Source organism: Natrix helvetica (genome assembly GCF_964273705.1).
Source record: "Natrix helvetica genome assembly, chromosome: 2".
Lineage (NCBI taxonomy): Eukaryota > Metazoa > Chordata > Lepidosauria > Squamata > Natricidae > Natrix > Natrix helvetica.
Window position 1 is genome coordinate 23128973 of NC_138552.1, and position 16521 is coordinate 23145493.

A 16521-nucleotide genomic window follows, 5' to 3' on the forward strand; every position below is an offset into this window, starting at 1 on the left:
TTCTAACCTGGTGCTTTAACCACTACACCAAATTGGGTCTCTGGTTTGCTTAATGACCTTGTAATGAGCTGTCATTACAATCATAAGTCAAAGCCCACCTATAATTTTCTTCTAATAAATGAGCAATATTTCCATTTGATATCAACCTTTGGAAAGATGCTGGGGTTTTGGAAAGATCTTGACAATTTTGGAGAGCTGTTTGCAATTCTAGGGCTTTAGACTCTGCACTCAATACTAAAATATACTGCTGCTGCGTTTAAAAATCTTTTAAACCGGAACTCAAAATAAATTATTTGAGCTGAACAACTGGGCTTCTCCTGTTGTTGCATATAATTAAAAGGTGCATTCTAACAGAAACAACAACAAAAAATTCCCCTAAGCTGTAGAGCAGGGGTGTCCAAACTTGAGAACTTTAAGACTTGTGGACTTCAACTCCCAGAATTCCCCAGCCGGCTGGCTGGGGAATTCTGGGAGTTGAAGTCCACAAGTCTTAAAGTTCTCAAGTTTGGACACCCCTGCTGTAGAGTGTTCCTATTTCCCAGAAAACTCTTTGAAAGCAAAGTTAAAAACACGCTTGCTCTGTGAACACGCCATACCTGAAGATAATATTTCCAGCACGATCAGACTTCCATGCCTTTACTAACGCAAAATCTCCTGTAATTGATTTCTCCATAATGTAATGCCGACCATCAAATTCCCTCACCTTTAAAAAAAAAAAAAAAGGGGGGGGGGGTTTAAGAAATTTTGAAAAAGTTTGCTCTCTTTAAATTATCAGCCCACAGTACAATTTAACATGCTCTTCTTTGAGCAAAAATGAAATGGAGTGAAAAGACCATTGACAGTAATTAAAACTGGAAATCAAATGTGCAGACGGAATAAAATCAGAAGCACGGTATGATCTGCAGAGTGGATTTATAATCTGCTTAATAAATTGCACTAAGTTAGGACTTATTCCACTTTGTTTTCCTGAACAGGCCTCAAATCATCCTATCCCAGGGGTGTCCAAACTTGAGAACTTGGCTGGCTGGGGAATTCTGGGAGTTGAAGTCCATAAGTCTTAAAGTTCCCAAGTTTGGACACCCCTGTCCTATCCAGAGGTGGGTTCCTACCGGTTCGGACTGGTGCAGCCGTGTAGGTAGTAATTTGGCCGGCCACGCCTCCGAACAGGTTCTATAGGCATCACCATTTTTTTTTGCTTTTGCGCATGTGCAGAAGCAATTTTTTAAGCGTGCATCAAGTGTGCGCACGCCCAAAGCGAACCGGCAGTAACAGAAGCCGGAACCCACCCCTGATGCTATCATATCACTGGCAAAGTGAGTTACGTCCTGAATCTGCCTTAACTCTCAAAAGTTTCAAAAAGGCTTGTGCCCCCCCCCCCCCCCCCATTCACAACCTCATTCAAATCCCCAGGCATTTTACCTCTCTTGGCTCACTAGCCAGGGCAATAGTGCCGTCGCTGTTGTATTTGATTGGAGACCCCCCTTCTTGCACTAATGTCCCATACCCGGTACTTGTGAAGAAAGCTGGGATGCCAGCTCCTCCTGCTCGGATCCGCTCAGCAAGGGTACCCTAGAAAGAACAAAAGGCTTAATGGCTGGCAAGACAAGACAGATGTAAAGGAGGCCTGTAAGTCATAATGGTACATCCATTCTTTGACAAAAGTTGTTAAAGGACCTTTTCTTCTTTCCTAAGTCCACTGAGATGGCTCCCAAATACTGCAAGAGGATTTCCATAGAATACTCATTCCTAAGAAATGTGGAACAGAGGTATTCAAACTTTCTAATGTTTAATATTAGTTCATTGCTAAGCAATAATATAATAAGGTCAATGATCAGCAGGATCAATCATCATCATCACCTTAATGTTACCAATATTTCATTTCTGAAACACCTGGCATGTACTTTCCAAACTTTTCTCCTTATTTAATGTTCCTTAGTTGAAACTCAACATTAAGAAAACTAAGGTCATGGCCTCCTTCCCTCTCAATTCCTGGCAAATAGATGGGGAAGAAATGGAGGTAGTGACAGATTTTATTTTCCTGGGCGCCAAGATTACTGCAGATGGGGACTGCAGCCAAAAAATTAAAAGATGCTTAATCCTGGGGAGGAAAGCTATGACAAATCTAGACAGCATACTAAAAAGCAGAGATATCACCATGCCAATTGCATAAAGTCAAGGCTATGATTTTCCCAGTTGCAATGTATAGCTGTGAAAGTTGGACCATAAGAAAAGCTGAGCGCCAAAGAATTGAGGCCTTTGAACTATGGTGCTGGAAAAGACTCTTGCGAGTCCCTTTGGCTGCAAGGCGAACAAACCAGTCAGTCCTAGGGGAGATCAACCCTGACTGCTCTTTAGAAGGCCAGATCCTGAAGATGAAACTCAAATACTTTGGCTACCTAAAGAGAAAGAAGGACTCACTGGAGAAGAGCCTAATGCTGGGAAAGATTGAGGGCAAAAGAAGAACAGGACAACAGAGAATGAGGTGGCTGATGGAATCACTGAAGCAGTCGGTGTGAGCTTAAATAGACTCCAGAGGATGGTAGAGGACAGGAAGGCCTGGTGGAACGTTGTCTATGTGGTCACAATGGGTCAGACATGACTTTGCAACTAACCCAAAAAATTTTTTTAAAAAAAATCTATTTCCCAACTTATTATAGATTTTTTTAAAGGCAAATTTGGCTTCTTTTCCATTCTAAGTGCAATACATTTCAATAGGAATATTCCCATAATCTGAAGATTTTGAGGAGAAGGCAGTCGGAGCCTGTCTGGCTGTGGTTAATTTATTTACTCAGTATGGTTGAGCTAAGAAAATATTAACTTACAAAAGGTGGTAAGTATGAAATGACCTTCTTATATTCTTAACTTTGGCGTAGGAGGGAAGTTTGCCTGGCAGGCAAGCAGTCCATCTTTTTCCAAAAACTAGTTAAACGTGCATGAAGGGTGCAGTTCAGTCAAGCACAACATTGCAAATATTTAATGGATTTTTAAAATGTGACTGCCAATGCAGAATGCAATTAAAAACACCTCCTACTTCTCCTACTCTTAACTAACTGGTATATGAGTATCTATGGTTTCTTACTAGTATTTTAATACTTTGTTGTAATCATAGTGTGTCTGTAGCCTGGGTTCCAACATAAATCAGGCTTTAGGGTAGATTCAGAATCTGGCCAAAGACTAATCTAGTCCAGTTTCCTAATTCCCATAGTGGTGCAATTCAATACACTCCCAAAATAGGAAGTCTGTCGATGCCTCTGCAAAATGCCAGAAATGAGGAAAGCTGTCTGATCCTTACGGCTTGCAACAGACACAAAAGGACCATGCAATATAGTAGTTACACAACCAACATTTCAGTTTCTGGTGTGGAAATCCTGCAACTGGAACGGAAACCAAAGAGTTGGTGCCAATAATTATAAGGAGCCTTCCTTCAAAAAACAGGCAGTTCACATTTTACCTGTGGGGTAAGCTCCACTTCCAGTTCGCCACTTAAGTATTGCCGCTCAAATTCTGCATTTTCTCCAACATAGGATGACACCATACGCTTGATCTGTTTGGTCTGAAGTAGGAGTCCGAGCCCGAAGTTGTCTACTCTGCAGAGAAAACAGGGTTAAGGTTGAGAACCAAGTGATGGAAAATTTAGATTATGCCTACAATATTGTGACCAGAAATAAAAAAAAAGAAAAAGTCGCACTGACCCACAATTTAGTTCAACTGCAGCCTGTGAAATAAAATACAACTTGGCTGGCTTGTACAGTACAACCTTTTCAGGGTGTAGCAAAAAAAAATGCTATATATTGGAGGAAGACTAAAGAATACAGAAAGTAAACTTCAGTAGACAAGAACAAATATGTCTGATTTGTAGAATTTAGGGAGGGTTTTTTTATACTCTATTAACCCAGCGTTGCACAGGTATTTATTTATTTATAGGGGGGAAATGTCTGGACCAAACATAATTTCTAACGTTGGATTTTCCCCCTTAACAGAGGGACCCCCCTCGTGAAGTACTGTGAAGCCGTTACCATGGCAATTCCACTGAGCTGCATAGCAGAAGCCATTTTATGACAGTACAGTAGAAGCCATTTTAAGGCACATTAGGCTGTATCTTAACAGAACACACAGCCCAAGGGATTTTAGGGGTGTCTTACCCCACAATATTTTTTTCCAGAGAGTAAGTCATCTGGGTACCAAGTTTGGTTGAAATTGCTTGAGGCGTTCTAGAGTTATGCTGAAACATACACACACATATCCATAGATAGACAGACAGACAGACAGACAGACAGACAGACAGACAGACAGACAGAGCGAGCTTTATTTCAGACCTTTCCTATCTCAAAACATGAGAAAATATGTCATCAGTTTTCAGCAACTATAGTCAGAAGTAGCTCTGAGGTCTGCAAGAATGGGGTGGATGGTTCTCAAGTTATTGACTTCAATCTTAGACTATAAAACATGGTTTATGATATGGATTATAATAGGCATGGTTTCTATGGACACATAGGAACAAATCATATTTGCACACCATTCAAGAGACAATAAAAAAAGCTAAGAAGGAAACAAAAAGAGCAGAACTCATCTTCCCCAGCAACCAACATTCCAAATAAGCAGGGATTAACACCAGACAAAGAAGCAAGCAGAAAACAATTCCTAATCAAGGAGAAAAGTACATCTCTATCAACACTGGCAGGGCAAGGTACTGTATAAAAAATAGGGAACAAACCACACACTCACACTGATGATGTTATCTAGTTGAGTAATGAAACATCTGCATACAAACAAGCACAGAAATCACCAAGGATTCTACAGATGAACCCTGAGCTACATACATTTTCTTCTATTGATTTTATAATTTTCCAGAATAACTATTCACATTTTATTACATATGTTGGCTTAACCTGCCTCCAACACGTAAAAGCTTGCTCCATCTCAGATTTTGTACATTATTCTGTAATATTAAAAAGGGATGGGATGAATGTTCAGAAATGTTAACCTTTCTCAATCATGTGTCTTTTTTAGCATAGCTTATAACTTGAAATGTAGAAGAATTCTAAGTTGTGAATGCTAATTCGCAACTTCTATATTTCAAAAACAAAGCTAAATTCAAGGTGGTTTTTTTTTCAAAAAAAATCTCCAATCACTCCCAATCAGCTGGGACTCGGGAGGTAGAGAATAGGTGGGGGCGGGGCCAGTCAGAGGTGGTATTTACTGGTTCTCCAAACTACTCAAAATTTCTGCTACCGGTTCTCCAGAACTGGTCAGAACCTGCTGAATACCACCTCTGCAATGAATCAATACACAGTTGAAAAAGACGACCCTTGTGAACTTGGAAGAAAATGCTAGGAAGAAAAATAAAGTATTTGGAGGTAAGCATTTCCCCCGAAGACTCATTCAACCCATTCTTCTGAATATTTAAAAGGGAGCTGTCATCTTAGATTTGTTGAAAACATAGCAATGGAAACAGACCACTTTTCTCTGTGGAATCACTCCTTCTTAATAGACGACTATCTTTAAAAGGGGGGGATCATCCTTCTTTCTAGTAAATGTAACAATTGCTGCTGTTTTGTGTGTTTATTATTTTTAATTTTTTAATCTTATTTACTGCAGCTACAATTTCTCCTAAGAACTCTCAATAACAGCAACTGGCATGTTGTATAAATAAGGAAACCCTGATGTAGCCCCTCTAAGCTCCTGCTGCCATTTTGAAGGAACCTTTGGCCACAAAGCAGCCACAAGGCATTAGCCTACAGATGATCCTCAACCTAGGATCATAGTTGGGACCAGAATTTCCATTGCTTGTCAAGTGTATTATGCCTAATTTTTATCACTTTCTTCCCCCATGGTTTTTAACAGGGGTAGACTTCAAAAATTGTAGCAAGGGGTTCTCTGTCCAGTGCTGGGCGGGTGTGGCTGTTGTGCGTGTGGCCTAGACAGCCTCCTGCACCATGGCTGGGAGGACGTTTTTGCCATCCCTGGGATCCGGAGGCTCTTTTTGAGCCTCCAGGAGGGCAAAAACGGCCTCCCCAAGCCCTGGGGCCGGAAACGGGCCCATTTCCAGCCTTCCAAAACTTTCAGTAGGCCTGTTTTTCACCCTCCCCCAAGCCTCCGTGCATGCCCTGCACTTACCTGCATCCAAAACGGGCTGCGTGGGGATTCCTGGGAGGGGTGGGTAGAGCCAGCCAGGAGTGAGATTTGGGGGTTCTGCGAACTGCACAGAATCTTAAGCTAGAGCAGCGATGGCGAACCTTTTTTGGCTCATGTGCCAAAAGTGGGGGGACCGCAGAGGGGTCGTGTGCGGGCATGGCACACCCATAATGCAATGCGGGACCCCCCCAGTGCGCATGGGCGCACAACAGGCGCAACCCCCCATTTTTACATGCTTTTTTCACCCTCCCCAGACTCTTATAAAGCCTCTGGAGCCTGGGGAGGGTGAAAAAAGCATGTTAAAATAGGGGGGGCAAAAGAGCCTCCCCCGCCCCCCCGGAGGCCCTCCGGGGGCTTCAGGGACCGTCCGGAGGCTTCCCTGAAGCCTTCGGAATGCTTAAAATGACCCTAAGAGCAAACCGGAAGTGACTTCCGGTTTGCTCGGAGGGTCGTTTTAAGCGTTCCGAAAGCTTCAGCGATGGTCCGGAGGCTTCCCTGATGCCTTCAGAGCGTTTAAAACGACCCTCTGAGCAAACTGGAAGTCATTTCCGGTTTGCTCGGAGGGTCATTTTAAGCATTCCGAAGGCTTCAGGGAAGCCTCCAGACCGTCCCTGAAGCCTCCGGGGGGCCTCCGGGGGGTGGGGGGGCTCTTTTCGCCCTCCCCAGGCTCCTATAAAGCCTCTGGAGCCTGGGGAGGGCGAAAAAATGGCTTTTAAAAACGGTGAACTCAGCTGGCCAGCGCACGTATGCGCGCTGGCCAGCTAGCAGGGCAGCGCCTCGCGTGCCCTGACAAATGGCTCTGCGTGCCACCTGTGGCACGCGTGCCATAGGTTCGCCATCACTGAGCTAGAGGTTTTCCTGAATCCCTGCAAACCCTCAGCAGCCCATCTTTGGTTGTTGAGTGAATCACTGTAATTGTTAGGTAAAATGCATCATTAAGCAAATCTGCCCTCCCGCATTGACTTTGCTTGTCAGATGTCAGTTGGTAAGTCACAACTGGTGATTACATACCCCAGGATGCTGCCAACGTGATAAATACATTCTGGTTGCCAAATGCCCAAATTATTTTGATTATGTATCTGTTTGGATGCTGCAACATTTGCAAGTGTAAAGACCAATTGTACGTGGCTGTAAGTCAAGAGCTACCTATATTTGTACAAGAGAAGCACGAGCTTCTTATGACAAGTATGAAATAGCTTTACCCAGTTAATAAGATAATGTTATCACTTTCATTATCCTCCTGCTGTTAATGGGTTTGTTCCAAGTTTGTGTATAAGGTAAAGGTAAAGGTTCCCCTCGCACAAATGTGCTAGTTGTTCCCACTCTAGGGGGCAGTGCTCATCTCTGTTTCAAAGCCAAAGAGCCAGCGCTATCCGAAGACGTCTCTGTGATCACGTGGCCAGCATGACTAAACACCAAAGGCGCACAGAACGCTGCTACCTTCCCACCAAAGGTGGTCCCTATTTTTCTACTTGCATTTTATGTGCTTTCGAACTGCTAGATTGGCAGAAGCTGGGACAAGTAACGAAAGCTCACTCCATTACGTGGCGCTAGGGATTCGAACCGCCAAATTGCCAACCTTTCTGATCGACAAGCTCAGCATATTAGTCACTGAGTCCCTAAGTTTGTGTATATCTTAGAAATAATGCCTTGAAAGAGTGCTATGGATAAGGAAATCTGATTTTATCCTGAAATACAGTGAACATACCATTACCTATTCCTGGCTTGATTAGATGGAATTTTAAGAATTAAAGATTGGGACCTTCATGAAGATGCAGTGGAGTGGGAGGGAAGCTTATAGTATTTTCTTGCCACATTATTTCCATGTAGATTGTTGAAGCCAGCCTTCTGCATCGTAATGCCTTCCAGATGTTATGAAGCTGTAGTTGCAGATAGTCCTCAATTTATGACCACAACTGAGCCCAAAATTACTGTTGCTAAGCAAGACATTTACTAAGTGAGGTTTGCCCCATTTTACGACCTTTCTTGCCACATTTGTTAAGTGAAGTTTTTAAGTTAGTAACATGGTTGTTAAGTGATTCTTTTCTCAGCTTTCCCATTGATTTTGCTTGTCAGAAGGTCACAAAAGCTGATCGCATCACCCCAGAATATTGAAACTGTCATAAAGATGAGTCAGTTGCCAAACATCTGGTTTTTGATCACTTAACCACGCGGATACTGCAACAGTCATAAGAGTGAGAAATGGTCATAAATCACTTTTTCTAGTGCTATTGTAAATTTGAACGGTCACTACATGAACTTTTGTAAGTCAAGGACTACCTGTACATCACCAGAAGTAAGACAGGGCTACACACCTACCTACCTACCTCTGCATTTGTTTCTTAGGCCCTCTGAATTATAAGAGCTCTAGTGGCACAGTGGTTAGAATGAAGTATCGCAGGCTAACTCTGCTCACTGCCCGGAGTTCAATCCTGACTGGCTCAAGGATTCCCTCCATCCTACGGAGGTTGGCAAAATGAGGGCCCAGATTGTTGGGAGCTATATGCTGACTCTGTAAACTACTTAGAGAAGGCTGTAAAGCACTACGAAGCGATATATATTGTATTTTTCGGAGTATAAGACGCACCTCCCCCCCAAAAAGAGGGTGAAAATCTGGGTGCGTCTTATACACTGAATACAGCATTTTTGGCCTCCTGAAACACCGCCCACTTCACAAAAATGGCCATGCAGATGCTTTTGGAGGCCTGCAAAGTGCTCCTGGGGGTTGGGGAGGGGAAAAACAAGTGAAAAATGGGCCATTTTTTGCTCATTTTTGCCCCCCCTCCCCCCAGCCCCTGCAAGCACTCTACAAGCCTCCTAAAGGCTATGCAAGCCCTTTTGGGGGCAAAAAACGGAGTCGTTTCTGTGAAAAATGGGCCATTTTTTGCTCGTTTTTGCCCCCACTCCAGCCCCCAGGAGCACTTTGCAGGCCTCTCAAACTCTCTGCATGCCCCATTTTTCACAAAAAGTGAGGCGTGCAGAGGGTTTGGGAGGTCTGCAGATTTAAAAAAAAAAATTTTTTTTTAATTTACCTCTTCAAAATCTTGGTGCATCTTATATTCGGGTGCATCTTATACTCCGAAAAATATGGTAAGTCTAAGTACTATTGCTATTATGGTCATCAAAGGAGGAGAGGAAACAAAGGTATCGGTTGTTAGCTGTTTTCTTTTCATATTCATTATGCACACCATGTGCCATTCCTTTGCCTAGCAAGTGAAATCTGATATGGTCTACCAGCCAATGTTAAACTTCATTGTCACTTCTGTCCCAGTGCAGAGGTTGATTTCATCTTGGAAAATCTCCCAGGTTTCCATTCCTCAGGTTGATGCAGGGTTGTCAACAGAACATGGCTCTTTGGAGCCTCTGTATTTTAGGAATATTCCAGAGCAACTTGACCTGGCATATTGGGAAATAATCTTCCACCTAAAATTAGGAACAGCTAATCCTAAATATAGGAGTAATATTATCAGCTCAAACTATTTGAAAATTAAGATAGATGAACTAGTCTGGAGATTGTTTAAAAACTATTCTATTTTTTTGCTTTAAAAAAATGCATTCACAATTAGTAAAATAATCTGGCACCCATCAGATGTGTGGACTTCAGCTGCCAGAATTCTCAGTAATGGCCATGAATCTAGGGAATTGTGAGAATACATGTGTAAACATCTCCACCGTCAGGATATACAGGACCTGTATAATGCACAAGTCAAAAAGAGGGCTGTGAAAATATGTACAGACCCCTCACATCCTAGACATAATTTGTTTCAACTTCTACCCTCAAAACGACGCTATAGAGCACTGCAAACCAGAACAATTAGACACAAGAACAGTTTTTTCCCGAATGCCATCACTCTGCTAAACACCACTGTCAATAATTTACTAAGAATGTATTACTATTATTCTTCTCTTCCTTCCTAGTATCTATCTCTCTCCACTTATGACTATAACCATGTTGCTTGTACCTTTCAATTAATATTGTTTTTATTTCCTAGTACGATTTGATAGCTTATTAATAACCTTGACTATCAATGAGTGTTGTATCTTTTTATTCTTGATAAATGTATTATTCTCCTTATATATACTGAGAGCATCTGCACCAAAGACAAATTCCTTGTATGCCCAATCACACTTGGCCAATAAAGAATTCTATTTCATTCCATTCCATTCTATTCTATTCTATATTTTGTTGAATTTCAACACAATTATTTATTTTACAAGCATTTCTATGTTGATTTAGTTCGATTAAAAATAAAGATAGCAACCCCCTTCCCAATTTATCACAGCCTTATCAAATCATCCAAGGGTTTTTTGAAGGCCTGTTTGAAAAAGATGCTTTTTATCATCTTAAAGAAAGTGAATAGGATAGGAGATATAAGAGAGATTATATCGCTTCAAGAACATGGGGGAAAACTCCTATTTTTGAAGACAAATGATGCTATTAATTTGTTTTAAATCTAGACAGGAATCTTCTTGGCCAATGCTAACTATTCTGCTTAGACTTTCTTGATGGAAAAAAGCAGAATAAAGTTAGTAAATCAGGGCTATCAAATTCACGGCCCACGGGTCAGATACGTCATATGCTGGCTACGCCTAGTTTAGCAAAGGGGGGGAGTTGCGATACGTCATATGATGATGCCATGACGCTGCAAGTTTTACACTTCTGTAGTAAATGAACCGTTTCCTTCACTAAGCAGTACATCATCTTGGCAGCCTTGAAAATATCTGCTTTCAAATTCACTGGAATTAGTTCTAGCATTTTGCCCTTCAATTATTGAGCTCATTCTTGATTTTATAAATAACCAACAATTCTCTTTGGTTCTTGCTTGTCCTCTTATGAACACAGAAATCAAGGTTCAGCAAATGTTTTCATAGGTATGGTGTAGGCAACAGAGCAAAAACGAGACAGGAATGCTTAAGCTTGTGACAGCACATCAACTGATGGCGAATTGAGATTACGTCACACTGAAACTTACGCAATACTACATATGCCCACAGTGGCTTGTATGCCAAGCCAAACTTACAAAATAAAAAACATCCTGGGCCCCCAACCAGAAGAGAATTCACACTGCACAGACATAATTTGCATAATATTATGAATTGTGCTTTCAAGAATGAAATTGCAAGAAATACGGTGTTTATGCCTATCTATTACTCTGAAACAGGGGGCAGCTTCTTAAATCTACTAGGTCTCCTATAAAGACAAATTTATATAAAGACAAATATTTCCCTCACTTATGTGATCAATGATACTAATTTCAACATGAACATCTATATGAATCAAGATTACATGTACAGTGGGAAAAAACCCTGCATTTGCTTCATTTAATCCTAAAAATCAGTCTAGCACAGTGATGGCGAACTTATGGCACGCGTGCCATAGGTGGCACACGGAGCCATTTGTCAGGGCACGTGAGGCACTGCCCTATCAGCTGGCCAGCGTGCATGCGCGCACTGGCCAGCTGATTTCACCCTTTTTTTAAAGCCATTTTTCGCCCTCCCCAGGCTCCAGAGGCTTTATAGGAGCCTGGGGAGGGCGAAAAGAGCCCCCCCCCCCCCGGAGGCCCTCTGGAGGCTTCAGGGACCATCTGGAGGCTTCCCTGACGCCTTCGGAACACTTAAAACGACCCTTGAGCAATCCAGAAGTGACTTCCGGTTTGCTCGGAGGGTCGCTTTGAGCGCTCCGAAGGCTTCAGGGACCGTCCAGAGGCTTCCCTGAAGCCTTCAGAATGCTTAAAACGACCCTCCGAGCAAACTGGAAGTGACCCTCCTCCGAGGGTCGTTTTAAGCGCTCTGAATGTGCCAGGGAATCCTCTGGAGAGAGAGCCATTTATATATATATATATATATATATATATATATATATATATATATATGTGTGTGTGTGTGTGTGTGTGTGTGTGTGTGTGTGTGTGTGTGTGTGTATTTGTGTTACAACCCCTGGTATGCCCAAATATGGGAGGGAGCTCACTACTCCCCCTTTCTGTCCTTCGGTCATTACAGAGGACCATCCAGGCAGAAAACCATATTTTTAAAGTCTCCCTTTATTTATTTATCAGCACAAATAGAACACATATATATAAAATATAAATCAAAGGCAATTGGAAAGGAGGCTAATACGAGACATGGTGACTAGATATTCCCACTGAGCTAGCAAGAGCATTTCAGAAATCAAAGAATCAATTGATGACAGTATTGGAACAAACATGTTGATCAGATCAGAAGAATTTTGAAGAACCAAGACAAATTAGCAACAAAAATGAAGGGATCAAGTAACCAAAAGAAGAAATCTTACCTTTTGTGGAGATTTCTCTAACTTCTCCTCCTGTCTCATATACTGTAGACAGTGGCAGAACATGCAATTATCTTTCCTGGATGTAGTACTACAGGTAATCCTCAATTTACAACCACAATAGAGCCATAAAATTCAACCATAAAACATTGAAGTCATAAGTGGAGGTGACTATATAATCAGGCTAGATTTCACAACCATTTTTATGGTGGTCATAAAGCGGGTCACCATAGTTGTCAAACAAATCATGTGGCCATTAGATAAACCATGGTCAATAAGTAAATCCAGCATATCCAGTGGGCATTTTTGCTGGAAAATGGCAAAAAGAAAAAACTGTTGCAAATTTCAGTCGTATGACCATGAGATGCTGCAACCCATAGTAAGCCAATTGCCAAATCACAAAATGCAATCATGGAGGGTGTGTGTGTGCAGCAGTAGTAACCTCAAGGAAGGGTTGTAAGTAGGATATTTGGAGTCAATTATAATTTCAAAATTCATTAAGTGAATGGTCATACGTTGAAAACTACCTGTTGCGATTTTCTGTCTGCCAACTCAAGATGTAATTCATCAAGATGACCTATATTCTTACTAAATCCTCACAAAGGCAGTCTACAGCTTCCATAGGAAACTGTTCCAATCACAGGATTAGCATACAACCTGTTTTAACAAATGTGCTTAGCATTTTTAAATCCCCTATTTTATTAATATTTTTTAAAATTCTGGGATTCTACCGGCTACCTCCAGAATTAACCACAGAGGATCATTGTCGAAGTCATTCACCTTGCGCATCTTCAGAGGTGGGTTCCTACCCGTTCAGCCGAATAGGTAGTAACTCGGCCGGACACATGACTGCACCTGTTCTATCCTGGGTGCCACCATATTTATTTTCTATTCCGCACATGCGCAGAACAATATTCATTGAAAAAAAATAATTTTTTTCCCTTTTTTAATGGTGTGCGCATGCCAGTCCCAGAGATGGGCCTTTTTTCACAAAAATGGAGGCGCTTTTGCCTTCCCCCAGCCTCCAGAAAAACTCTGCAGGCTTCAGCAGGGCTGGGAGAAGGGAAAAATGCTGTTTTTGCAAAAAACAGGTAATAAACGGCCCATTTTTCTCAAAAACGTAGGCATTTTTGTCTTCCGCAGTCCCCTGAAGCACTCTGAAGGCTTCAGCAGGGCTGGGGAAAAGGGAAGATGCCCTTGTTTCTGCAAAAAAACAGGCAAAAATCGGGCCATTTTTCACAAAAACGGAGGCATTTTTGCCTTCCCCAGCCCCCAGAAGCACTCTGCAGGGCTTTGGTGGGCACAGCTTGGTGAGGGGGTCATGTGACTGAGTGCATGAGTGATGTCAAGTTGGCCACACCCACTCAGTCATATCCCCCCCCAATCTAGCCATGCCTACTGAACCTGTAGTAAAAAAAAATTGAAATTTGCCCATCTTCATAACTTACCTGGAAGCTATTGCAATACTGTGTTTCCCCGAAAATACAACCTGTCCTAAAACTAACGCCTTGCCACATTTTTCACATGGACAAAAATATAAGCCCACTCCCAAAAATAAGCCCCCTGGACAGCCCCCCCCCCTCCGGCCAGGCATAGCACCGCTCACCGACCTAGCGGTATCCCGAAGGCGCTCTATGGTTGTGGGCTGGCTGCTGGAAGACTCTCTGTCCGGAAGACTCTCTGTCCAGCAGCCGGCCCACAACCATAGAGCGCACTCCTACAGCAGCTGCTGCTGGAAGACTGGGCAGCCGAGTTTTGGAGTTTGGAAGCCAGAGAAGAAGTTATGCTCGGAGCGCGGCGGGGGCGGAACAGGCGCTCACGCAACCCCCCTCTCCAGCTGGACAGAGTTCCATGCACTGACCTAGGGGGGTATCCCGAATGTGCCAAGCCGCGGGAGCTGGGGAGCGGGCAGAGCGCCACGTGCCTTGGTGCCTAGGTCAGTGAATGGTGGTCTGCCCGGCTGGAGAGCGGGTTTGCCGGGCGGCTGCTCATGAGCGTGGTCACCTCCTGGCTGCTTCACTCCTGAGGCTGTGCCTGGCTCTTCGGGAGCCAGTTCGCAAGGGAGCAGCTGCCCGGCAACCCCAAAACAATAAGCCCTCCCTCTATAATAAGCCCAAGGCCATATTTCATGGGGCAAAAGAAAATAAGACCCTGTCTTATTTTCGGGGAAACACGGTAGGACACAAAGAACTTCCATATTGGATGGGTCAACGAGGATCCCTTTGAGTAAACTGAACAGCTTTTGCTTTCCTTGCCAATGTTACATATTTTTGGTCATTTTTCCTTGCAGGATTGATAGTTATACTATGAGCAGAATGTATTTTCCCCACCAACATATGTTGCTAAAGAAAATAAAACTAGAGGGTGATATTCAGTTGGTCTCCTCTGTCAACAGAAGGCATATGTCAACAGTTGGTTTCAATTCTATACTCTCCAAATCTTTCAGAAATACAGGGGAGTTTTTTGAGCAGATTTGAAAGAGGAGGAATTTCAGTCGAAAGAGGGGAGGTCACTAAACCTCCCTTTGCTTTCCTCATTCATTCATTTATTTGTCAAATTCCAGGTTGCTGACCTGCAACTCTAGGAAGCATATGAGGCATAAAATGGTTAAATTTAGTAGCCCACAACATCTGGAGGAAGATTCCATGGGAAAGAGCCAGAATTTAAAAGCTTATTTAAGTGTAGACAGAATGTGAAACCATACAAAGCTCTAGAGAAATGCGGTTTCAGATAGTAAGCACCACAACAAAGAGGGTTCACGACCTCATGGATCATGTTCCTCCAGCCTTCCTGTCCTCTACAATCAGCCGGAGTCCATTGAAACTCATGCCTACTGCTTCGGTGATTCCATCCAGCCACCTCATTCTCTGTCGTCCCCTTCTTCTTTTGCCATCAATTATTCCCAGCATTAGGCTCTTCTCCAGTGAGTCCTTCCTTCTCATTAGGTGGCAAAAGTATTTGAGTTTCATCTTCAAGATCTGACCTTCTATAGAGCAGTCAGGGTTGATCTCCTCTGGGACTGACCGGTTTGATCGCCTTGCAGTCCAAGGAACTCGCAGGAGTCTTCTCCAGCACCATAGTTCAAAGGCCTCAGTTCTTGAGGGTCTATCAAATACAGTTACTCAATCAATGGGACCTAAAGCAAGCAAAATCTGTTGGATTATGTGGGATGGACAGGCTTTCACTACAGATGAAAGATCATCCTTCAGATGACCAGATTATGCTATGAGTCACGTAAGTAGTAGCTAGTGGGACCTTGAATTGCACCCAGAAACTTACTGATAACTATTATAGCCCATGGAATAGAGATGTCAAGCATGCCTATAACTCTTAGGTCACTGCACTCTGGACCAGCTGTAACAATGGTGACCAAAGCACAGGGAAAAGGATTTTCTAGTCCAGAAATGAGCCCAATTGGCAGATAGTTGCCAGTTGCTCCTTGAGTAGGAGCTGGGATTCTCAAAGAATCCACAAACATTCTGTCTTGTTATGGCTGAGCTTCAGCCTATTCCTCTCCATTCAGACTTCAAAGCCCAGGACATGATCTTGAGAGCATTGCTTGGTATACCGATGACACCTAACCCCAAACTGATGAATGACCTCTCCTACCATTTCTATTTAGCTATTAAACAAGAAGGCTGAGAGGGTATGTAGCTTGGTAACACCTCACAAATCAGGTATCTTGGACTTGACTTTTCCCCACACCTATACCAACCGGAATCAGTCACAGAGAAAGGAGAAAAACTACCATAACACTGTATTTCCTATCCCCACTTCCCCACAGCTGGAGAGCAGGATGATTGTAACACCCCTGTCCCCAGCTCCAACGTTTGCTATCTCAATACTATGTACTATGTCCTGGCCCAAATTCTGATTTAAAAGACTGCAGATAATATGTTTCTCTCAGAGACCTCTGCAACTGTCTACCTTCTCAACAAACTTCCTCAGAAGGGAGAAGGTGGAGACATGACGAAAATTGACTAGGATAGGAGGATCCGTTGACGGCACTGTGAGGAGAGTGAGGCCTTGTGCAGCCAACCACTGCTCGGACACTGCAACGGGAGCAGCGGGAGAAAGAAGATGGTGGTCAGGTGGGA

General features: G+C 43.0%; 1 protein-coding gene across 1 annotated transcript in view; it reads right to left on the reverse strand.

Annotated features, from left to right (window-relative positions):
- The window catches only part of OXCT1 (3-oxoacid CoA-transferase 1), a 94822-nt gene that overhangs the window by 64629 nt on the left and 13672 nt on the right, over positions 1–16521 (reverse strand). Inside the window, exons 4-6 of the mRNA XM_081940092.1 lie at positions 3452–3587; positions 1420–1569; positions 597–703 (exon numbers count right to left, since the gene is read on the reverse strand). Of these exons, the coding sequence (XP_081796218.1) occupies positions 597–703; positions 1420–1569; positions 3452–3587 (393 nt within the window). The remainder of the gene's footprint in view (positions 1–596; positions 704–1419; positions 1570–3451; positions 3588–16521) is intronic.